At 42.7% G+C, this 25898-nt stretch overlaps 1 protein-coding gene across 2 annotated transcripts in view; it reads right to left on the bottom strand.

Annotated features, from left to right (window-relative positions):
• Positions 1-25898, bottom strand: part of grin2ca (glutamate receptor, ionotropic, N-methyl D-aspartate 2Ca) — an 89425-nt gene that overhangs the window by 56632 nt on the left and 6895 nt on the right. For both annotated transcript variants that reach the window (XM_079643357.1, XM_079643356.1), the window contains exon 2: positions 13716-14163. In XM_079643357.1, the coding sequence (XP_079499483.1) occupies positions 13716-14147 (432 nt within the window). In that variant the 5' untranslated portion in view covers positions 14148-14163. The remainder of the gene's footprint in view (positions 1-13715; positions 14164-25898) is intronic.

Genomic DNA, 25898 nt, shown 5'->3' with positions numbered 1-25898 from the left:
CGGGCTAGCTTAACTGTCCACAGACTGAACCACAAGCTAACTTTCGGTCGACGGGCGCCTGCCGGCTACTCTTGCTTTGCAAGAAGATTGAATTGAATATTAACACACCAGTTAATATTGAAATCTGCCACGCCGTTTTTTCTTTCGGAATAACGATAAGGTTTTGATTTTTTTTCGTATCTGTTACTAGTTTATCCCTCCACGCCGACACCCCGGCGAGCGAGGACGGATTCTTCTCTCCCTCACACCAGAGGAGACGGAGATAAAATATATTAACACACCAGTTAATATTAAAAAATCTGCCCGCCGTTTTTTCCTTTCGGAATAACAATAAGGTTTTGATTTTTTCTTTCAAACGGTAACATACCTGTTACTAGTTTGTCCCTCCACGCCAACACCCCGGCTAACGAGGATGGACCCTTCTCTCGCTCACACCGGAGGAGACTCGGCTCTGCGGCTGCGGGTTTAAGATTTCGAGCACGGACTCACACCAGATCTGCTCGTCCTGCCTTGGGCTGGAACACGCCCAGGAGGCTATCGATGCCCCCGGTTCGTGCGGACATTGTGCCCGCTTCACCACCAAGAGCCTCCGCCGACGTCTAGCGCACCAAGCTAGCCTGTCGGGACAGGACCTCTTCATGTCTGTTGATTCGCCGGCCGGCAATCGAGACATGGTGACGACCGCAGCGGAGGTTGAGCCCCACGCTGTGTCGGAGCCCTGTTCCATGTCAGGCTGGGGCCCGGTGGCGGCGAGAACCGCGAGAGCGGAGCCCCACGCTGTGTCAAGCTGGGGCTCCCGACTGGACCTCACCATGGTTCCACCCGCGGGGGATGTCCTAGAGCTGGATTATATGGAGGAGGATGAAGAGGGTGCCTCTGAGTTCCTCTTATCCGACTCAGATGAGCACGAAGATAACATCTCCGTTTCATCTGCCCAGGCTGCCAAGCCGGAGGCAATGTCCGCTCCCCCGGGCGAAAGCACACGAGCTTCGCCCTGCCTCAGTATGGACTTGCAGGCCTTGTGCCAACGCGCTGCGTCCAGCCTGGACATCGCCTGGCCTGAAGTGGCCAAGGAGACCTCCAGATCTCGCTATGAGGGGAAGAACTTGCCCCAAGCAGCGAGGATGAAGAGGCAGCTTCTCCCAGTCTTTCCAGAGATGCTGGATGAGGTGTCGGTCTCGTGGAGAGACCGCCCTTTCAACAACAAGGCCCCAATCCAGGGTTCCTCTTCTTTGGACTTTGAGGACATGGAGAAGCTCGGCCTGCTCCGCATGCCGCCCATGGAGCCGGTGATGGCAGCCCACCTCCAACCGCGGCTGGCTTCGGCACCGAGCAGGAACCCCACGCTGCCGGCAAAGGCAGACTGTTTCCAGTCAGCAATGACCGAACGAGCCTATAAAGCCGCCGCTTTGTCCGCCAGGGATCTCAATGTCTCCTCGCTGCTGACCGCCTACCAGGCGGAGCTCTGCAAGGACATGACGAGCAAACCTGAGCCTGCCGTGTGGGACGAAATCACAGCAATCACGGACATTTGCCTCCGTGTGCAGCGCTGTGCAGTCCAAGCCACGGCCAAAACGCTGGGGATAATGGTGGTACAGGAGAGAGCCAGGTGGCTTAACCTGACGAACCTTCCAGACCGGGATAAAGAGGACGTCTTGGACATGCCTATTGTTCCCGAGGGCATATTTGGCACCGCTCTGGCTTCAATACAACAGCGCTGTGAATCCAAAAAAGAAGGAGGATTAGGCTCTACGGCTTTGTCTTCCCCGAAGGGTCCAGCCGCCGCCTTCAACGGCCCCGCGGCAGTCCTTCGCTCAGGCTGCCTCACGTCCTGCCCGTTTCAAGATCCCGAAACAGCAGAGGCCACAGCCCGCCCCGGGTCTCCAGCCCAGACTCGAGGCGAGGACAAGCTGGCCAAGAAAGTCTCCGGTTCCGGCAGCAGCCGCTCAGGCACAGCCGGCCCAGATTTTCAGCCATCAAGCGAGGAAGAAGAAAAGAGCGGCCTGACAGCCTCCTCTCCTCTCCTCGATAAAAGAGCTGGAAGTTTCCTGTTCTCCAGCTCCAGAACACGTTCCAGTGTTAAATGCTCATGTGTTTCCAGGGTGCAACCATGCCCCCATCTTCCCGCCGAAATGGTCTTAACATCAAAGACCGCAAGCTCCACTGCTCGTTTAAGTCACACAAACACATGTCATCACTCTTGTTTCTCAATAAATCATTTTCCACTGTCGTTTCCAGGCTTAAAGCCAAGGGCGCAGTCAATACAAATGAAGAGAAAAACAATAAAAACAATAAACAGTCTGATGTCTTTCCCCCTTCTGAGAGCGGCTGCTGCCTCTCTCAGAAGGCGGACGATGGACGGGGCTGTGAAGGCACCACCGCCACGCGCAGTGTCGACCGAGGTTGCCAACCTGGGGTACCACCGTGTTCAGACACTAGAGGGCCCCATAACACAACAAATAAAGACACAGAGAGCAGACGTGACATCTCCACTCGCTTTGAGAAGCGAAAAGTGGAGGATGCTCACAGATTCTGCTTGGGTTTTCAAGACAATAGCACGGGGTTACAGACTCCAATTCGCTGTCACCCCCCCCTCACTTTTCGGGCATTCTGCATTCGCAAGCCCGGGGAGAGTCGTCCCATATTCTGGAGCAAGAGATTCTCTCGCTACTAGAAAAGAAGGCTATATCTATAATACCCTCCGAACAGAGTCAGAGCGGCTTTTATTCCAAGTATCTCCTCTTTCCCAAACGGGGAGGGAACGGAATTCGGCCTATACTAGATTTGAGGGCTCTGAACAAATACCTCAAAAGATACAAATTCAGAATGCTCACTCACACGTCTCTGTTGCGTCTCGTGCGCCAAAACGATTGGTTCACATCAGTCGACCTGAAAGACGCGTATTTCCACATCCCAGTATATTATCCACACAGGAAATATCTGAGGTTCGCCTTTCAGGGTGTCTTTTACGAGTACAGAGTACTTCCCTTCGGTCTGTCTCTCAGCCCACAAGTGTTTGTACGGTGTACGGAAACCGCGATAGCCCCGTTAAGACAACAGGGTATTTGCCTGGCAACTTATCTGGACGATTGGCTGCTTCTCGCACAGTCGGAGCAAGAGGCTATTACACAGACGAATGTCCTCGTAAAATACCTGCTCGACCTGGGTTTCGTAATAAACACAGAAAAGAGCATGTTGTCCCCAGCCCAGACTGTACTCTTCCTGGGCCTACGCCTGAATTCGGTGCCCTTTACAGTCCGCCTGTTAGCAGAGAGAGTGAAAGCCTTCAGGGCTTGCCTCGCTCATTTCCAGCCACGCAAATATATGTTCTCTTCAGATCATGTCTGCGGTTACTGGGGCTCATGGCGTCAGCCATCCTGGTGGTACGACTGGGACGCTTACACATGAGGGAGTTTCAGCACTGGGTAGCTGCCCTCAGACTGGACCCCGCACGTCATGGCGCGTGGAGAGTGATGGTCACTATGAAATACGTAATGGCACTGCGCCGCTGGCTGCACCCGACTTTTCTAGTACGGGGCGTGCCTATGGGTGCTGTCCTATCGCGGAAGGTGGTCACCGCAGACGCATGTCTGACGGGCTGTGGGGGTATATACGAAGGTCGACCTGTGAGGGGTCTCTGGAGCAGAGACCTCCAACAGTCACACATAAATTATCTGGAGCTTTTAGCGGTGTTCCTCACCCTGAAACGCTTTCTGCCTTTTCTCAGAGGAAATCATGTCCTCGTGAGGACAGACAACACGACCACAATATCGTATATAAACCGCCAAGGGGGTTTGCGTTCTCTGCAGTTACACATGCTGGCACGCAAACATCTTATGGAGCTGCGGACGTCTCCTCTCTCTGAGAGCGACGCACGTACCAGGAGTGATGAACCTCTGGGCAGATCTGCTGTCCAGAGGTGCACCACTATATGCAGACTGGACTCTACATCCAATAATTGTGAGTCAGCTGTGGGTGCGTTAGGCTACGGCCGGGCCGCGGTGGATCTGTTCGCATCAAAAGAAAACGCTCAATGTCAGCTGTTGTTTTCAATGCGCGATTTAAATGCACCGTTAGGCGTGGACGCGCTCGCGCACGTTTGGCCTCCGGTCCTCCTGTACACGTTCCCACCCCTGGCTCTGATGCCCCCAACTCTGGCCAGAGTGAGAGAACAACGCCACACACTGATCCTAATAGCTCCGTACTGGCCTGCAATGGACTGGCTTGCGGAGATATCTCAGCTGCTGTGCGGGCAGGCGTGGCAGCTCCCGCTACGCAGGGACATATTGTCTCAGGCGGGGGTGGGGGGGGGGGGATTATTCACCCACACCCAGAGCGCTTGGCACTATGGGCCTGGCCCGTGAGTGGTATAACCTGAATACAGTGGGGCTCCCTCAGAAGGTGATAAACACTATTCAGAGTGCAAGAGCTTCCTCCACCAGGTCTCTTTATGACTGTAAGTGGAGGGTGTTTGAGGAGTGGTGCCTTCAAAAGGGACACATCTCTTTTCAATGTCCTGTCGGGGTGATTCTATCATTTCTACAGGACCTGATTGATAAACACAGAGCTTTCTCTACGATCAAAGTGTACCTGGCTGCTATTGCTGCATGCCATGTGGGTTTTGAGGGAAAGACGGCTAGCCAACATCCCTTGGTCTGCCGTTTTATGAAAGGGGCTCGCAGGCTCCTCCCTGTTTCCAGGTCACTGGTGCCCTTATGGGACTTGGCAGTGGTTGTAGATGGGCTCACTCGACCTCCATTTGAAACCCTGGAAGAAGCTGACATTAAACACCTGTCACTGAAGACAGTGTTGTTACTGGCTCTGCCATCAGCCAAGTGAGTCAGTGACATTCATGCGCTCTCTGTACATCCTTCATGCACTCAGTTTGCCCCGGGGCAAACGAGAGTGTTGCTGAAGCCCAACCCTGCCTTTGTACCTAAGGTGGTTGCCTCATGTACCCCCATTGACATTGAGGCATTTCCTCCGCCGCTGTGTTCCTCTCAGGAACAGCGGCCGAATTTGCTGTGCCCAGTCCGTGCTTTACGCACGGTCAAAAGAGTTTCGATGCAATGACCAACTCTTTGTATCTTGGGCTAACACTCATAAGGACAAGCCCGTTACCAGGCAACGGCTCTCCCACTGGATTGTGGAAGCGATTGCTCTGGCTTATACGAGTCAGGGTTTGCAGGCACCAACGGGCCTGCGTGCTCATTCTACTCGTGGACTGGCTACATCCTGGGCTTTATTCAAGGGTGTTTCCATCCAAGAAGTTTGTGCAGCAGCGAGCTGGTCCTCACCTCTCACTTTTGTCTGCTTTTACAGGCTAGATGTCTCTGCTCCAAGTGTGGCCCGTGCAGTCCTGGGCCCCGTGTTGAGACAGGGTTCTACCTGTTAAGTTCTGGTTGTTTTGGTGATTTTCGAGATAAGCATGTCTAGCAATACGGGAGCTTCAATATCCCATAGTGAGACATCGAACGGAGTGTTATGAATGAGAACTATAGGTTACTTACGTAACCCCAGTTCTCAGAGTAACATGAAGTGAGATGTCTCACTAGAAGGCCCTTCTTGCTAAGGCGAAGCGAGAAGAGGTGCTTATTTTGAATGACGCTGCGACGTAGCGCAAGCTACTTAAAGGGTGGGTGGATTCCCTGACGTAGACGTCAAGATCACCAGCCAATCAGGATTGGCGTAATGAGATTGATGCTTCTGTTTGCATACGCGTTGAGGCGCATCCCCATAGTGAGACATCTCACTTCATGTTACTCTGAGAACTGGGGTTACGTAAGTAATCTATAGTTTCTTCTGACCTTTTGCTTTTTATAATTTCCTTACATTTCCTCATTGGGATAGAAAATGAAAAGGGGTTGATGCTTAGTGCGCCCTCACGTTGCCGATCAACAAATCGGTCAAACAAAGTGTCCTGAGGATAGAAATCAGTTTATAATTTGATGCCATCACTTCCAGAAAGATCAAACCCTGGGCTCTAAGCGATATGTATGAAAAGTGAATGAGCGCCATTGCGTTATTGACTACCTTTGACAGAGACCAATAAATCAATCGATGGGGCGGCGTCGGAAACTATTAAATTAATACATGAATAAAGAGGACATATTTTTCAAATGTTCAGTTTTATCTTTGTATTTTGTGCCTCTACTGTGACATGTTTTCATGCTTAAATGTTCAAACATTATTTTTTTCTGTGGGAGAGAAACTCCCTCTGGAGGGAGCTTTAAGATTTTAGCCTTTGTAGACCATTTACAGACACCTATATAACATACTAAAGGAAAGAGAAATCATCAAAAAGCATAATAGGGCCACTTTAAAGAATTACTGCCAGAATAGGTTGTAACTAATAAAAACAGTACTTAAGTCCCATTAAAAATTAAAGAAAGAAGAAATATGTGTGAAATAATTATTTGCGTTAGTACTTAGTGGTCCATTTTTTTCCACTTATAAAATCCCGGTCCTTTGCAAACTGGAAAGTGTGATATGCTGCACTATAATAACTTTTGAAAGACTATGCCCAGAGGTAAAGTCCTACTAAACCAGCTCTCTTGGCACAATCCATAGTTGGTCCCTTGGATGGTAAGCAAATGTTGACAGACCCCCTCTTTCTACTTCTAGAAAGCCTGCTATTGGCAGCCCCTTTTCACTGAGGCAGCATGTCACTGAGAGCTTGTAAAGTAGGCTAGGCAATCTCAACACTTTTATACGGTTGTGTAGTTGTCTTTTCATTGATAATCATATTCTTTTTTCAAATCTGAGATGGGTGAATTCATGAGACACATTGTGTAGTTATAAAACATATTGTTAACATTTCCCCAAATATAGCCTTAGATGTAGACCATAAGACTACATGTTTGCGTATTTATCTTAGCAAAGTACATTTTTTACTCAGAAAATGTAGGGTACCTTGCTCAATTACATACAATTAGGGATGCTCCGATCGATCGGCCGCCGATCGATATCGGCCGATATTCACTCTCTGCCGATCGATCGGTGCTCTCTATAAAGGCCGATCGTGAGAGCCGATCACATGACGTAAAATACATGACACTTTTCTCTGTGCGCGGCAAAACAAGTGCCAGTGAATGAGCCCCATTAACTGAGTTTTAAATGGAATCATTTTTGAAATCACTTTAAATGGAAGATCCCCATAGCCCCCACCCACTCAATCGGATCGGCGATCGGTATCGGCCGATACTGATTCCGGTAAACGGCGATCACTACATACAATGTTTTTGTTTTTTTCAGAAAAGGCCTTGAGGTTTAAGTTTTTTTACACTTAACAGTATTTTAAAAAGACATGCAGTTTAAGTCAAAGTTTGAGCACCTAAAAATGGAAGATGTACTCCACGGAGGCCCAAGACCATAGCAAAAAACATGTAATTATAAGGGGACACAGGGAGGTGTACATGTCAATCACAGGGGTAGTACCTCTGTGGGTACCAGAAGATTACATTTTGTTACCGACTGGGTTCATCCTTATTAATAATGCATGCACTCACTGTTCTGTGATGCACTTTTAATGCATTCACTGTATACACCATTCAGTTATGTTCTCAACTTTGGTCATTGGCTAATTAATGATTAAAAAAAGCAGTCATTTATTTGTAGCATCTCCTGGCCCTGGTAAATAGACTTATTTCTTAGTACATGTGTTTCTTAGTAGATGTGTTTACATGGTAAATTATTACAATTGAGTTGCCGTTACTGTGCAAAGTGCAAATGAGCAGCAGCAGGCATTACCTGCTGAGTGGCATCTTTTTTATTACCCTGGAGAAGCCATGCTGATGGCAAGATCAGCCCTGTTTTCTGAAATGGATTTAGCTGACAGGGGAGCTGTTTACAAACCCACATAAATTAAGGGAATGAATGCACTCTATGTATTGTCTAATTGTGACAAACTAAAAATAAAATGCTGCAGGACTCCAAATGTAGAAATAAAGAAAACTATAGGCAATTCTAATTCTGACTAAAATATAAGTTAAAGGTCCCATGTCATGCTTTTCTGGTTATTACCCGTCCCCTTGTGTGTTATGTAGGTTTTTCTGCATGTAAATGGTCTGCAGAGTCACAAACCCTCAAAGTACACCCTGTAGCGCGTAAAACTCTATCACAGAAAATACCTGTCTATGCTGCCCCAGAACGCCTCATTGGAGACTTCTCTTTTTCCATTTGTTTCTTCCTGGAACCAAAATGGACCAATCCGCGGAGCTCCTCAAACACCAGGATATCAAACGCAGTCGGGGGACCTTTAGCGTAAATCTTCAACTAACAGGGAGTCCCATTGACTTGCATAGAGCTCCCTGGTTGGTAATAGACAAGTTGGGATTGCGGAGAAATTCTCTCCGCAGACCCATTCTCACAGCGTTTATAAACCTTTTTCTTACTCAATATCAAGCCACACTTGTTTTTACTTCGGCTGTGAGTGTTTGTGTGTGCTCAGGATGAGTTTCGCGTTGTCTCGCTGTATCGCCAACCCGGAAACCACACCAGTAAGCCAGCTCACTGAGCAGCGAGCCTCGCAACGTCATGACCAATCAGAGCACACTGGGCTCACAGGGAGGGGGGGGGGCAGGAGCTCCAACAAGCCGTTTAGGACGAAAGCCTCATCCCAATACCCCTCCTCGACTCCTCCTTTCCCTCACTTGCTTCCCTTCCTTGCATCTTAGCTCCGCCTCCGTAAGATGCGAGCGAGAGACACGAGGAGGTGACGCTAGGACAGAGGAGTCCTCAGGTATTAATTGGGATGTCCTCGTTCACTCAAACGTCACTTTTAAACGACATATGTTAATGATGACATGTGCACAGCTGTATCTCCTCTCATCGGGCTTAATTGGATACCTCCTTAGAACCGGCCCATTTGTTGTTAAATATTTATTTAAATGAATGAATCTTTCTCTTGTTAGTCAAGGAATTTAATGTATGATGGTGGGTCCTGCTTTTGTGTTCCGTTTTGGTGTAAAATGTAGCCTACATTTAAATAAAACTATAATTATAGTAATGTGAAAGCCTTTTAGAAATGAATTGCACATAATAATTCCCACGGAGCTGTGAGCACTTATACATTTATGTGACACTTTTCCACTCATCTTCCAGTTGTCGGTTTTCCTCTGTCGGGGCTTTTATACGCGAGTAGTGAAAACACTTCCGCGTAGTCTGCTCGCGTGTATCCTCCCTTTCGTCTCCTCTCGCACCCCTCCTCCCTCACCCCTCCTCGACTCCTCAGTGTGCATTTCAGCTATTGGGACGTCCTTCAAAATGGCGTGTCTTGATCGATTTCCGGGTCATGTCCCGGAGGAGGGGAAGAGAGGAGTCGAGGAGGGGTATTGGGATGAGGCTAGAGAGTGAATACTGGTGAATACACATACTTTACAAAGATGCTGTATGAGAAACCAATGTGAGTTTGGAAAATTGCACAATATAAATCTATTTTAGTATACCTCAACAATGGAATTATGATCAGTAGAAATGGCCATGAAATGGGACCTTTAAAGGTGACATGTCAAGCTTTTCCGGTTATTACCCGTCCCCTTGTGGGTTATGAAGGTTTTTCTGCATGTAAACGGTGTGCAGAGTCAAAACCCTCAAACTACACTCTGTAGCGAGTAAAACTCTAAAACAGAAAATACTTCCCCAAAACGCCTCGATGGTGAAACGTCATCATGACGTCATCGTCATTTGATTCTTCCGGGTACGTGCTTTTGTAAGCATGTACCCGGAACTAAATGGGCCAATCCGTGGAGCCGTTACGTTACGTCCGCGGAGCCGTTACGTTAAGCCCCCGCTGATTGGTCCAAATTGACCAATCCACACACACACACTCAGTGCAGGCAGCCCTGCTGATTTCTGCTCCCTGCTGCAGGCTGATAACAGACAGTTGGGATCGCGCAAAATTCTCTCTGCAGACCCATTATCACAGCGTTTATCAACCTATAAACCTTTTTCTTACTCAATATCAAGCCACACTTATTGTTTTTATTACGGCTGTGACTTTGTGTGTGTTCAGGTTGAGTTGAGGCTGTGTTTGGCTGTGTATCGCTAAACAAGGAAATCGCGGAGGGGGGGGGGGGGGGAGGAGCTGCAGCGAACCGTTTAGTGGAGAAAGTGAATACTGCTGAATACACATACTTTACAGAGATGCTGTATGCGAAACCAATGTGATTTTGTAAAATTGCAGTATTTTTCTATTTTAGTATACCTCAACAATGGAATTATAATCAGTGGAAATGGCCATGACACCTCTCCTTTAAAGACTTATGCTTTCCTCTGGAGTTGTGATCCTTTGGAGAGAAGACACTCTTTTATGATATTTACTAAGTTTACTTCGTATTATTTTCACTCTATGCTGCTGAAATTAAACAAAATAAAAGATCTGATCTCATTAGCAAACTCCTCAACAGCAACTTTTTTTATTGAATTTAAGTCAAGTACTATACTTTGCAACGCATTTGTGGTAAATTACTTGAATCACAGTACTAGTGCCGGGTACTTTAACCGGTACACATTTAGTACGTTTAAAAAATACTTTGCAAGTCCTTTGCCTACATTTATATTTTTTACACTGCTATTCGGCCGCTTTAACGTCAAGTGCAAGATCTAAATATGTACATGAGACTTACATTATAACTGCTTCATCACAGAGGCCTAATCTATTAATGTTTCAGGATATATGAAACCATTCCCTCACACAATTCCAGATTGATCTGTCTGGATATTTTATAACCGGCCTCTGTTGCTCTGCCTACTTCCCTTAAAGCTAATCATGTATAACAGTTACCAACCAGGATTATGGCAAGAAATTATGGAAAACCAATGGCTTTCAGCCACTAGCGTATTAATTTGAAAGGCTATTATTTAACCTATAACATGAGGAAAACTATGTGTGATTTACAACCTACTGTAATGATTGACTGCAGCTGATGGCATCTCTATTGCCCAGATTCAACTGATGATGATCTGTATTCAGGCTGTAATTTCTTGTTCATTACAGTTCTCAGTTTAACTGAAGTATGTTACGTGAGTTGCTCACTGTGAATGATATTAATAAGACATTACCTGAAGATCTAATCAGGGTCATCAGACTTAAAAGTTGTATTTTCTTTAGACCTTACGGCCCGTCCACACAGCAGCGTGCGTTGAAGCTTCAACGCTTCTGCCCATTCACTTTGAATGGGGTGACGTCACGCTTCGCCGAATTGCATTGTGGGGAGCTTAGCTACGCGTTGCTCGCGTCAAAAGTTCAACTTTTGAAGCTTCGACGAAAGCGTCAGCCAATCAAATCCCGTTTATGAAAATCTGCCAGTACAACTGCTAGCCAATCAAACCGTGTGTATGCTGCGAGTAGTGAATCACCCGGTGCTGTATGATCAGTCTCTGTTCATCTACCGGTGAAACTGGTAGGTTTTCGCCTGTTTGGGGAGTTTATATCCAGTGTACCCCGTTTAAACATTGAATGGACAGCTAGCAGGCATGGACAGTATATATAGCGAGCATGGAATGCTAGCATTTTGCTTTGTATGTCGGGGGCAGGAGATTCATGTGATTGGTGGTTGGTCGCATTGCTTGCGTTGACTCCCCAAGCTTCAGACACGCCCACCGCCAAGCGCCAACGCACGCTGCTTTTTGGACGCTCCGTTAGACCTTGCAGCCTGACATATTTCAATGATGTTTTCAGGGCATATTTAATGCAAAGGAAAGTTGTTGAAAAGTAAATTAAATTGTTATAGTTTGATGACTTTAGAATTGTAATCTTAAAGGGTCCACAAGTAAAACCCAAACTAGCCCTTCCATAGCTTATTCCCTGTCCCACCAGTGTGTGGACATTCATTTATTGTGGCGTTATCATGTTATCACTGTCACTACCCGATCCGTCCCCCTTCCCGATCTGTACTGCGGATGTGCGAGATGGTCCGCCATATTGGAGAACTCCGGAGGGCAACCCAGGAAGGACACTTGACAGAGTGGCTTTTGGCAAAGCTGAAAAATAAAACTCGAGAGAGATGAGTTATTGTTATTACAACGTGACTTCACTATTATTTAACAACTCTTTTTATTGGGTTCTTTTTAGGGCCGGGACTTTAACGCGTTAATTAAGATTAATTAATTACAGAAAAAATTAACGCGTTAAAAAAATTAACGCATTTTAATCGCACTTATTTTTGCACCGCGGAACGTTTCTCACTGGATGAGTTTCAGGGGTACCGATTATACTGGAGCACCAACTAACGTTCATGACTTCAAACAACAACAAACCACAGTGAACAATAGTCAAACGTGAACGAAGAAGCTGATGAGACCGCTTTGGTTGGCCCCGTGGATGGGACATTTTGTTTTAAAAAACGGACGGATGGAAGCATCGATAAGAGCACGGTTGTTTGCAAATTATGCAAAAAGGAATTTGCATATCACCGCAGCACATCAAGCCTCAAGTATCACCTCAATGCAAAACATATAGCAGCTAGCGTGGAAGCTAGCGTGGACGTTAGCCCGACTCGGAGTACAAGGACCCACACCCAATTCGCGTTGATCTAACAGTGGCCTATGCAACAGAGAGATTTTATATATATTTATATCAGGATATTGGAAGAATAGGAGGGATTGAGGTCAATCACTGGCACTTTTTTATTTTATTTTAAATGGTACACTTTATGTTGAACTATTTATTACGTTGTTGATGCAACTGGCACTTTATGTTGAACTGTTTATTGTTTTGGCCAAGGTTATTGAGAGAGTTGGACTGAAATTGATTAGATTTTTTAAATCAACTGTTGGTAAATCAACAAAGTCTGTTATGGCCTCTGAAGCAACAGAGAGATGTTTTCTAATAGTCAGGGTTTCCAATGTTCTGAATGTACTTGAAAGTATTGTGTTTTACTTAAAAAACAAAGTGTTATAGTTTACAGAAGGTCTACCTACCTATAGGCTACCTGAATCTCTGAAATGTACTATATTCCTAAATATGCTATTGCTACACTTTATGGCAAAAATTGCACTTTTCTGTTGGTCTTGGTTAAGTACCACCTTGAAAAAAATAAACAATGTTTTGTTGCTTAAGCTTATGTATTCAGTCATTATTCAATGGTATACTAAAATCCATGTGAAAAAAATTGCTTTTCACTGTTCTCAGGTCAAATATTTATATGTGATTAAAAATGCGATTAATTGCGATTAGTTAATTACAAAGCCTGTAATTAATTAGATACATTTTTTTAATCGAGTCCCGGCCCTAGTTCTTTTATTTGGGGTTAAGTACATTGTCAGAATAAGTGAGAAATGAATTTAACTTCTGCTATCATACTGAATAAATAGTTACTGTGAATGTATGCAAAAATGTCTAACAGAAGTTAAATTCATTTCTCACTTATTCTGACAATGTATTTAACCCCAAATAAAATAACCCAATAAAAAGAGTTGTTAAATAATAGTGAAGTCACGTTGTAATAACAATAACTCAGCTCTTTCGAGTTTTATTTTTCAGCTTTGCCAAAAGCCACTGTGTCAAGTGTCCCTCTTGAGTTGCTGTCCGGAGTTCTCCAATATGGCGGACCATCTCGCACATGCGCAGTACAGATCGGGCAGGGGTACGGATCGGGTAGTGACAATCATACCTATTTTTTCTGCCAAATTGTTATAGTTGATGACCTTGCAATTGGAAAAAGCGCAAAGCAGCTCTTTCTTAGCCCTTTCCCTGTCCCTTCCATCACACTGACCTTGTAAGGCAGGACAACAGCAGAGCCTCCACTGATGCCCACGATGGGGACTGCCGTCTGAGTGGAAATGAAGTCCAAGATCTGGGCCACGGCCTCAGAGCCAACGTTGTCCTCGAACACCACTCCATGGACGCGGTTGGTGGAGAGGGTGTCACAGATGCGGGTTAGCAGTGCCCGTGGGTTTGTGTTGTTGACCAGCACAGTGATGGGGTTCACTTCAAGAGGCAGGTCCATAAAGTTTTCCCGGCTCAACCGCCCTTTAATTTCCGTCTGGTAGGCCGAGCCACTGAACACCACCGCCACGTTCACAGCAGGAGTGGGAACTCCGAAAGGCCGGCCTGAGCAGAAGGGTACGGTGAAGAACAGCAGCAGCAGCAGCAGCGGCGGCGGCCACCACGGGGAGTCGCTCAAGCAGCCTAGACGAACGCCCATCTCAGTCACCTACTGCCTGGAGGTGGGGTCAGAGTGGAGGGAGGGATCAGCAAAGGGATTGAAATGTTAGATACACAGCACCAGTTGTTGTCTTTTTCTGAAATGTTGTGATAATACGCAGTAGTGCCTGTTTGGCGGCCAACCAAACTGCCTTTTGTTTAGAGTTGGCTTATTTTGATCATTGACCTTTTAGCTTTATCTCGCTTAGTGTGCTGGTCAGCCTGCAATAACTAAGACAGTGTAAGAACCCATTAACAGGCCCAGAATGGTTTATATTTAGAGTGTGGCCATGGTCAGGCTGTTGTGTCTTAGGGTGGCAGCTGCCACCCTGCCGCTGTTGTATTCTGCGGGCCAACCCAACAGATGGTGTCCAGTGTTTAATGCAACAAATGGAGAACAAGAGGATTTATCATTTTTTCTCTCGTGACATTACTTGTGAAGCTGTTGCTTAATTTCTTTCAGTGGTCCAAAGCATTCAAACTAAATCTACCAACGGTCTACAGGCATGTGTTTGGCTATACTGATTAATTACAATGTGTTATCTGTTTTGGAGTTTTTTTATTAGGTTACGTTATTTTTTCTAGTTTCTAGATACTGTCCTTTAAATTATTGCGACAAAAAAAGTTTGTATACATAAGGATGAAATTGAAAGAATTTGAAAGAATCCAAGCTCTTTGTTCTGCATTGCACCACTAATGGACTGGAATTGAAACCAGTAACCCTTTGCCAAACTTTTCATATTTCTTCAAAAGCCCTAGTTCCTGTTTCCTGCCCTCTGGAAGGTAATGGGGGAGAAACACCAGTTTAGCTTTCACATTGTAGCCCGACAGCGGTTTGTGTGTTGCTGTCAGACAGACTTAGGCTCTTTGTCAAATCTGTCAGAGTAGTGTTTGTGGCCCTGAGAGAGTGCTGCACACTGGTCCCCTGTCACAGAGATCTGATCCACCATGTGATGGAATCCCAGTGGGTTGAATATATTGTAATCCCTTGGTAATCCCTGCCAGGCATCATGGCCTAGGGCTTGATTGTAGTGTATAAACTTATCAAGAAATGTGGATAGTGCACAAGGCTCACTGTAGCCGTAGCATGTTCTACTTCCTGTGTGGGACTTAGCCATGAGCTCCCTTTAAAGAACAGGCAGGCAGGTAAACAAGCCCGGTTGTAGAGGATCATCACTAGAATAGTTATCATAGAATGTTTTTCCAGTCATGCTGAAATCCACATAAAGACGTTGCACATGCGTGGGAAACTGTATATGCTATGTCCTAAAGGTGATTTTCCAGGTAGGCTTTGGCTCGTAAATCATTTTATAAATTGATTAGTCCCCACTGTTAGAGGGCATCATGACATTAGTCATGTTTCAGCTTTGACAGCAGCGGAATGGTTTGGGTTATTGTCTTTGATGGGGAGTAACGTACGTGGTGAAAATGCTTAAAAGCTTCTACCTCCCATATGTTTAATCAAGTCATGGAAACAGCTGAGGCAGACGTATGAAGGTTGTATCCTGGGGTTGTGGATATAGAGTTAAAGCAACAGGAAGTGAGTCATCAATAATTATTTGACAAGGCTTTTTAAAGTCAACACACCTTCATATACCAAGACAATTGATAGGTTTGGGAAACAGGGGCTTCCAATATAACTTATTTAGTATTTAGATTCTGGATAGTGCTGTCACTAAGCCTTGTGATACAGCTGAATGGCAGATTGGTTCTGATTTGCTTGGCCCTGACCCCTGAAACAAAAAGTCAGCTGAACCTGTAAACTGCACCAATTCACAAAGAGGATTTTATACTGTGCTTGGGCTAAATCCTCCGGAAAAAAACATCCTGTGTAAACAACCGCTTGAGGCTTCACTCTGATGTCGGGGATCAAAAATCGCTGTGGCTTGTGCATGACTAGGTACATCCTCCACACATTATCATGACACAGTCTATTTGGCTCTGAAGCCTGGTTCTAAAGGATACAATGTGCAAACTGCAGTCTGAGCCGTGAGCAAGAGACAGGTTGCTGTTTGCGTCATGACACTGCCACTTACTGTGTGTGATGACAGAGGGACTGACATCATTTACTATAAACCTTGCTATCCTTATGTTATATATAGACATGCTGGTAATACTCTTTTGATGTATTGTAAACATTAAACAGGCCCTAATATACTTTTTAGAGTTTTCCATTTCCTGTAGTTTGTTATATAGTGTGCATGTAAATGGTCCCTCCAGTGGGAGTTTCTCATCCACACACTCCCCCCACTGCCTGAAAAGCCTCCATTAGACTCCTGTGTTCACTTCCATACCATAGTGACATCTCTATTTAACACCTGCGCTTCTATTGTCTAGCACCCCAACAGACTCTAAATGATAGTCTAAGGGGCGGAACATCTTTTAGCGGTTGAACAATCACAACAGAGCCATCCAGCTAACCAATCAGAGCAGACTGGGCTCTGATTTCAGACAGAGGGTGAAAGTTGTGCTGCAGGACAGACAGTCATAAAAGCATGTCACAGTAGAAGCACAATATACAAATATGAACCTGAAAATTAGCATAATTTGTCCTATTTAACCTATTAACAAGTAAATGAAAATACATTATATGGGCTATTTTTTAAGGATATTGGCCTTTGAAATAAGGTATGGAGGGGAAGGTTGTATGTCTAAGCTTTCCTGCAATGTTTGGGAGTCAAGTCCCCATAATATCTCCAAAATGTGTCTCCCCGTAACATGATCAATATAAGTACACACACAGCAACTCCATCTCCCAGTGGCAGATAATTTAAACAGCTGAAGTTGTTCTAACCTCTCTTGCTGGGTCACGCCAATGTTAGTGGCCTAACGAGGAGACATTTAATGAAATGTTACTGATGAAGTCGCTTCAAAATAGCTCACCTTTTATTTGTGCTGTTCCGTTGATAATGTGAACATTATTAGAATATTTCAATGACAGATAAGATTAAATAAAAACTAATGTGAGAGAACATTTCTGTAGTACTGAATAATCTTTGTATTCTCTGTCTGCAGAGTTGTTTGACTAACAAACATTTATGATGTGCTTATCTCCCTCTAGTGGGTGACATATGGTGGAAGAAGTCTCTTTACAGAATTAGCTGGCATTTAGGGCTTTATCGTACTATACCGTCATTCTTACCATCCTGCGATACCTTAACTCTACTGACATATATGTACATTTTGATCAACTAAGAACGTAATAAAGCAAATAGTACATAGTAGTATGCTCGCTTCTACTGTATTTTGAATATTGTTGATAAGGTGAAGGAATTGTTTGCGCACATTGACACTTTCTGCTCAATATGTATGGCTTTCACAGACTCGGTGATGAGAATACCAGCACAATTTAATACACAACTGCTGCAGTATGTTTATATTATAATCTCACATATTGGTTTTTCGTCATGGTATAATTTACCTCTCATTTATTTTCTTATTCATACTGTCTTTGATCATATAAAAAAAAGTTTTTCTACATTTTTATATTGAAATGCCATTGCTTTACTCTGTCAGTATTTGCTGCTGCAACAGCCAGGCATCCCCACAATGCAATTCATATTCTCATTTTGTAATAACCTGTAAGTTCCACAGCTCTTCATTTTCTGATTTTTACCATATGAATTTGAATGAAAAGCTGCCACCTATTGACGAGTCGCTGCCTAGGCGTCCAGCCCTCCACCTGATTTCTGATCCAGCTCATTAACGTGAAGCTGCAGCGGTATATACATCTGGCTGAGGAGTGAGGTCTCATCAATAGGCACAGTGTTTAATGACTGCCTTTATATTCCGGGCATGACGCCTCAGCTGCAGCTGTTTAACAACGTGCACCTGTCCCGTCTTCTGCTACATGATCAATACACTTAGCCATGCATCTGCAGCCTGCTGCGTCAATGGCTCACGTGCTGATAAACTCGTCATATTCTGTATCATTATCAGGAAAAACTGCTGACCATCCATACAATCTACAGCATTGCCTTCTAGGTGAAGTTCTGATACTGTAACAAGAGCCATTTAATAATCTTTGAACTTTATTGACCTCCATTGGTAAACTATAGGAAAGGTGATTTGACTTTGCCATAAACCAACATACACCTGGCCTCATATCACCCCTCCACTAAACAATGCTCTTTAATTGACACAAGAGAAATTAGGGTAACACCTTATATTAAGGTACACAAATTAACCATCAACTAGTTGTTAATTAACATGCATATTAGCAGTATATTGTCATTATAAAAACACTTATTAATGCTTTATTCTACATGACCATATTCTATAAGTAATAAGGCATTAGTTGAGAGTTTTTCCTCAATAACCCTCTAATTAGTGCTTATGTATTGCAAGTAAGGAAGATGTTGTACATGAGTTTTGGTCTTAATATGCTCTGCTCAATATGGGCCTAATAAGGCAGTAGTACCACAAGAATAGTAATTATCCCATAATAACACTTAACAAATATAATCTATTCTTATGTAACAAGACATGAAACTATAAGTGTTAATTGTGTCTAAATAACTCAAAATTAGGTATTTATATCTAAGAATATGTTTTGGGGTATTGACAGTTCAGCTACCAATAGCAATGTGATATTGACCTGTATATTTCATATTTGCACATTTATATTTTTGTAAAATGTTTACTGAAGGTTAGACAGGAAACCGGGTACAGGAAGTAGCAGAAAGTGAACTGAATAGCATGGCAGTACGTACACTGCTACTAATTTTCCCAAGTCCGTCAGAAAGCAATGACCGTAAGTGTAAGTGTAAGCCTTACACTTAGACTGTAAGGATTAGTAATATGTATTGTGTTTATGTGATGACATTTGGAGATGTTTAAACACAATGAGAAAATGCGTTAAAACTAAATAGAGAAGTGTTAAGCAAAATAGAGAAGGGTGATAATACTGTAGAACAAAGGGCTTCTGTTTGAGGTTGGTAAAATAAGGTCATCCTTGTAAGTTAGACAGATATTTGATTATGTAGGTAACTGTATCGCATTGCTAAGGTTAATTTAAATTCACTATGCTCGAGAATGTAGACAAGCTAACGTCAAAATAGTGTTGAATAGCAGCGTAGTGTATGTCAAATGAACCTCACAATAAGATGTGTGTATATTAATGTAATATTTCAAGATGATTTAAATATTACAATATGGTTTGTTGAGCTGGAGTTCATTATTGAGCTTACACGTTAATGTCAGTCATATCTGAAGAACAAACCCAAACCTTGTTGTTTTTATTAATTGTTTTACCAAATTGGTATGAAATAAATAGTAAGTATTGACAATACCAATACTTATTTACTTGATTTTCATTACACTTGTGAAACCGACTAATTGGGGCTGTAGAACGTGAACATGTAACTTAATACCTGCATTTAAGGACAATGAATAGCCTACCTAATGCTTTAGGGATGATTTGTTAAAAATATTAGATCAGACGTTATGTGTGCTTCAGTTAAAATTAAGCTTATTCATTGCGTTTCATTTGGTCTTCCAAAGGTACAGTAAAATAAAAAGGACCCTGACTCGGACAATACACAATCCAACATGTTCAACAGAGGAAAATCAGTTATATTGTTTGTACACATGGTACTTTACCTATATATCTGTTTGTTTAAGGTGTCCAGGGGATACAGACAGGCTGGACCAGAGAGTGAGAGACCGAACTGGACTCAGCAGTGAACTTCAGCTCAGGTACAAAGACTATTTTCATACTGTACAAAGAATCAAGAAAGATATTGGTTTAAATAAATGAAGTATTGACTTTAATACAATGATAAGGGATAATGTGCAGCGAGGCGGTCATTATGGGGGAAAGAACACCCGACAGTCGGATCAGGATCTTGATCAGCAGCATCCAAGGGTATTGGAGTTATTTAGACACAATTAACACTTATAGTTTCATGTCTTGTTACATAAGAATAGATTATATTTGTTAAGTGTTATTATGGGAGAATTACTATTCTTGTGGTACTACTGCCTTACTAGGCCCATATTGAGCAGAGCATATTAAGACCTAAACTCATTTAGAACAACTTCCTTACTTGCAATAAATAAGCACTAATTAGAGGGTTATTGAGGAAAAACTCTCAACTAATGGCTTATTACTTGTAGAATATGGTCATGTAGAATAAGGCATTAATAAGTGTTTAATAATGACTACTAAAGAGCCAATATACTGCTAATATGCATGTTAATTAACAATTAGTTGATGGTGAATTTGTGTACCTTAATATAAAGTGTTACCGAAATTAGTATATACACAAGTCAAGTAGCTAAGCAAGGAACCATCAGTGACCTCCAGTGAGAAACTTCTGCTTCACCGTACAAAATAATTATGTTATAATGCTTTATCAATATTGGCTTTAACACATGGCTTGAGAATTGAAACGTGTTGTGACTCTCTTAACGTTGTCCTTGTACTCCATGGCTGTCTTCCTAAGATAAACTACAACAGGCAGTGGTTTTCTCAATTCCTAAATACAACATGTTGATGTTAAACTGACAAGATTCCCAGAGGCATCATGAATTATGGCTCCTGTCTAGTTATATTCCCATAAACCTTCACAGCGAGGGAGTCGAGGTGAATAAATGGGATGAATGCTGCTTTTTTTGCTTTCTCCTATCAGCAGTCAACATAGGTTTCTTCTTAATATGACAGGTTTTTCTAACAGCTATTACGTTTTTTTGTGCCAAACCTAGGTATGAGCTGTCATGTATACCCAGATACTTCATAAAGTATCTGGGTATACATAGTTAAAACATATTGTGATTAGAAAGGTTTGAAAGTAAAACAAATCAGCAATTGAGTCATTTTCTTGCCATCAGTACATATACTTTATCGATTCCTTAAGGGGGCTATAACCTATCCCAGCAAGCATTAGTGAGAGAATGTGTATTCCACATTTTTTATCCGGTGTATACAAATACATTTAACAGAAAACACAGCCTGAAATAAACATAGAAAATGTGACATGCTTTATAAATTAGGGTTTTATTTTACACGACAACTAAATTAATTGAAATCCGTTTTCCTGATACATTTTTGACTATTATTAAGATCAATTCATTCTGAGCCTAATGAATATTTGACCTCCACAATAACAAAGAGTAAGGACTCATTTATCATAATGACGTTTTGACCGTCAGTCTCTTCTCTTTTTGCTTCCACTTGTATGAATATGTTTAATTAATCTCTGATGTAAAAATACAGCCATGCTAATCTTCTTAAATCCACAGACATTTACCTAATCTGTTGATTCATCAGCATCATAAGTACAGTGAGAGCAGAGAGAGGTGACAGGCCAAAAAACTAAACAAAATAACCAATAGTTTAACATAGTTGGCGTGTGTCCACTCTGTTCAAGTCAATGTCAAATCAAAAGGAGTTTTTTAATTCAAATTCCCTCCAAAGCTTCTCTCCACTGGTCTAAATGTAATTTGTCCAAAATATTGTGTGACCCATCTCTGATAAACAAAACAATATCTGGAGCCAAAATCATAGATATCTGTGCAACCCTGCGTCTATCTCTGACCTTCCCCGGCAGGTCCTGAACGATCTATTTTGGAAATGCTGAATGTGATTTTAAACCAGATTATTATACATTTCCCTGGTTGTCCCTGATATCCCTATCTGATCTAAAGATATTTGCTCAGAATACAAAAGACACAAGACAAATCTCCTCAGCGTATCATTTCTCTGTGAATTGTTTGGCTGCTCCTCTTAAACATTTGAACAGCTTGTAACATTAGTTATAGACCACTACAGAGTCACAAAAACACAACAAACATCCTGTTAACTCAATTCAAACCCATCATGAGAACGACTAGTTATTCTTCTGTCTGAATCTGGCACAGCTCCACGTAGCCTGACATTGAGTAATGGAAATTGAGTTAATTAACAGGGCAAGACCATTTTCTCCATCGCAAAAGTCCAGATAACTCACTTTACACTGTAAAAATCCCCAAGAAAAACTACCAGAAAAATGATGGTTTTATGAGGACATGCACTGGCTTTAATCCCTGATGGGAAAGACAGGATGGATGGTAATATGCTGGTGGCTTTAAACTTAAGCATCCCTACAGGTATTAGTCTGAGAGTAGCAGTAAAGATAGGCTTGATCCTTCCTTTTTGAATAAACGTGACAAAGTTGTGTGCTTGCTACTCAATCTGGACTTTTGTTGCTGAGACATTTAGGGAACAAACACTGAAGCCAGAGTTGCATTTAGTAAACCTCTATGGGACAGCAGAGGGTACAAACTACTCCTGCGTTCGTGCCATTGCATTTGCAAATATCAAATAAAATATGAATGGACAAAAGATTGCACACCTCTGTATGTTCTTTCAATCCCCGAATCTCACAATTCTTTTTTCAGCCACAATCTGAGAGAGGCTTGAAAAATGTATTTTGCTTTTGATGTTTGCTAATGCCCTTCACATGCAACTCTTACTGATAAAACAACACCTAAGAGAAGTCTGTGTAAGTGTGAATCAACCAACGGGCCTACAGGTGTGAATAGTGAATGAGATGCTGAAGTGCCTTAAACCTGCATTCTATTTGAACAGCCAAAAGGGGAACTGGTTGCAAAACTGGTTGCAGATTCTATAGAAGTCTATGAGAAAATTATCATTAACATCTGATTAAATACCTTGGTAATGAGTTATTGGTCTCAATAGGTAGTTTAAAGTCTTCATCAATGCAGCATGATGTTGTTTTTTTTATAAATGATGGTCTCCTTAGAGTAAAACACAATATGCTTTAGGGTGGGCTTACCTTGTGATTTACAACACAGGCAAAATCAGGTTTGGGTTTTGTCTATGTTTTCTTCTTAAAAGTTTAACTGTTTCACAGTTTTCACTTTTTTAAAGGAAATTGTTACATTTTGTAGCTCGAAATTGTACTTAGCCCCACCCTCTTACGGCACTTCTATTTTCCAAAAAACAAAACGCCAATGACCAAACCGCCAAATTAGTCCACACATCATTATGCTACTTCACGGTAGCTATATCCTTCTTGTAGTCTTTGGTTATAACATATCAAACACGTGTGTTTATATTTTGGACTCTTTTGACAAAACATGATTGGTTGCTCCATTTCTGAAGGTCAAATAAGATTCCTAATTCCTGCAGTGAGTGTGAGAAAGTTCCACTGTTGGCCATATCTGAAACTGTCCGTTGATTTACTGCTCTATTCTTTATGGTATAGTTTTCTATATCATGGCCATGTGATAAATGGCCACCCCAAGCTGTCATAAAAAAGACCAAGCCATTGTCCAGCAGCGTTTTCTACCAAGGTTCACCCACAGTGAAAACATAATGGTGCCTTCTCAGGCCAAGCCACACGTGATTTATGCTGACCCATGGTGCAAAAGCACACCAAACAGATTCACTCTGTGATATTAGTTTCTGTCTCTCCCTACACTCCTCCCCATGGCACTGTAGCATTTGTAAGACATTCACGACTTTACATTTACAATACATGACAAGTGATTGATCTGCCACGGGATGAAAACCTGTGCGGAGAAATATCAATAAATCTGATCTGATCTTTACTGCTCTCTCACCAAGGGCTGGTGGGTAATCCTAAAATGTCTTGTACATTTTCCACATACTGCAACAGGAATCAATTGAAGGGTATTCAGGCTTTGGCTGGTATCTGTGTGCATTAAAGGATTTAAATATTCAGGGGAGGAGTGGAGCTGAACTGAGCAGTTGGATTTTCTGACTGTATAGTATCAGAGCGGCCGTGCTCAGCAGGTTTTAAATGCCACAGCAGATGGAAAGCTGTGTCGTTGTGCTTTATTACAGTTCTGCCTTTGAAATCCCATAGTGCTGAAGCAAAGCTCCCTTCCCAGCATATGCAGTATTACTCTGATTGTGTATGTCACACTGTCTATACATTAAAAAAATCACAACTGAATAGTTTGATAATGCAGTAGGTGAATCAACACAATTCAAACAAGATCATCAAAGAAAGATTTGTTTCTCTCAAGAACACAAGTCCTTGTGCTTGCCAGTCATTGGACAGATGTTTGATATATCTCTCCTCTCTGCTTTATCCCTTTTACTCCATTTAGTGCAACACTCCATCACACGGCTCTCTCTTTGCCAGCGAAATTGAAAAGATTGTATGTGCAAGTTTTTGGAGCGTGATCATGTTTGCGGGGCTGCAGATTACAATGGCATTGTGAATCTAATCCATTTTGCCACAACACATGGGCGGATGTTTACCTGAAGCTTAAGGACCTAGACAAGGCGATCGGATATTAATATTCCTACTTTGACCCTGCTGGCTGACCTGGATATTAACCCGCAGTGGAAGGTGACCCGCAGTGTGAAGGAAGAATTCTTCGTCAGCCTCATGTGGGTTCGTATATGGAGCAGGGATCAGTGTAAGACCCTGGTTAAGCTGAAACTGTGGTTGCCCGTGCAGAACAAGACCGCCCTCCACCCCCGCCACCTGTCCAGCTGTCATCAGCCTGCTCTCCCAGTTGACTCGGTGGCTGCCCACACATACAGCTGACCTCTGACATACACACACATGTACACATGCTTTAATCCACATATGAGCATACCACTTTGTTTTTAATCTATCCTGTGTGTGTGTGTGTGTGTGTGTGTGTGTGTGTGTGTACGTGCGTGCGTGCGTGTGTGTGTGTGTGTGTGTGTGTGTGTGTGTGTGTGTGTGTATTTGGCTGTGTCGGTGCTTTGAAATGTACTGACAATGTATTCTTCCTCTGTTCTTCCTGCTTATGTGTTTAAAGCAGCCACCTATAAAATAAACAAGATGAATTTAAAGTGCCAGTGCATTTAAGACAACACTGCGTGCTGTTTGTGGTATTAAGTCACCCAGATAATTGTTTTAACCTTAACTTGATTTGCAAAATGAATGCCAAATCTCAACTGCTGAATGTTTTAAAAAGATAAATAAAAAGAAGACAGCAAGGTCAACCATAATAAAATGTCCAATTTGTATGTCTGATGACAATCCTTCACACAGATCACAGAATATTTTGACAAAGATAAGGAGTATGAATCGTTTTTATCTTAACAACCTGTACGTTTGCGCGCCTCTGTTAAAAGCTGAAATGTGGACCCTTGGGGCTGAAAAGCATAACAGCTGATTTGCAGCTATCACATATTGCTCTCCTTAAAGCTTTGAAGAATATCTGTCCTTTGAACTGATATAAATTATTCCACCTTTCTTTATCCAGATAGATTGAATTGCTGATCAAAACACCAAAAACAGCATCAAACATAGCACAACAAAGATAAAAAAAAAAAAACCTCTTTAAAGCTGCAGGTGACTGAAATATATTTTATTATGAGCGACTCGTTTTAAAGAGAAGAATAATTGTAATCGATGTAAATGTCACAAATATTGATTTGAAATGTAATTAAATCATGATATAATATTTTTTATGAGGAGGAATGTATGAGAATAACAAAAAAAAACATAGAATAAGACTTACCAGACAAATAAGTACTTAGTATCATGTACCAGAGCATTTTTGCTGTTATTGCTGTCTGGCTGCCTGACTCAGTGTCGTGGTAGTGACAGACAGGTCGTGTCCTTATAATTGTTAAAGCATGTAAAACTGCTCAATGGAAAGCAATCAGAGCATGTCTCAGACAACTCAGCTTTTACAGTTTTCTCCACAGATGATGTATAGATTTTTTGCCGCGATAAACAGTCTCCAGGAGAGTGAAAACCATTTTTCATATTTTGGGAAGGGTGTATATGCAACT

Source organism: Notothenia rossii (genome assembly GCF_949606895.1).
Source record: "Notothenia rossii genome assembly, chromosome: 8".
NCBI classification, from domain to species: Eukaryota; Metazoa; Chordata; class Actinopteri; order Perciformes; family Nototheniidae; genus Notothenia; species Notothenia rossii.
This window is presented reverse-complemented; position numbering and strand designations above follow the sequence as displayed.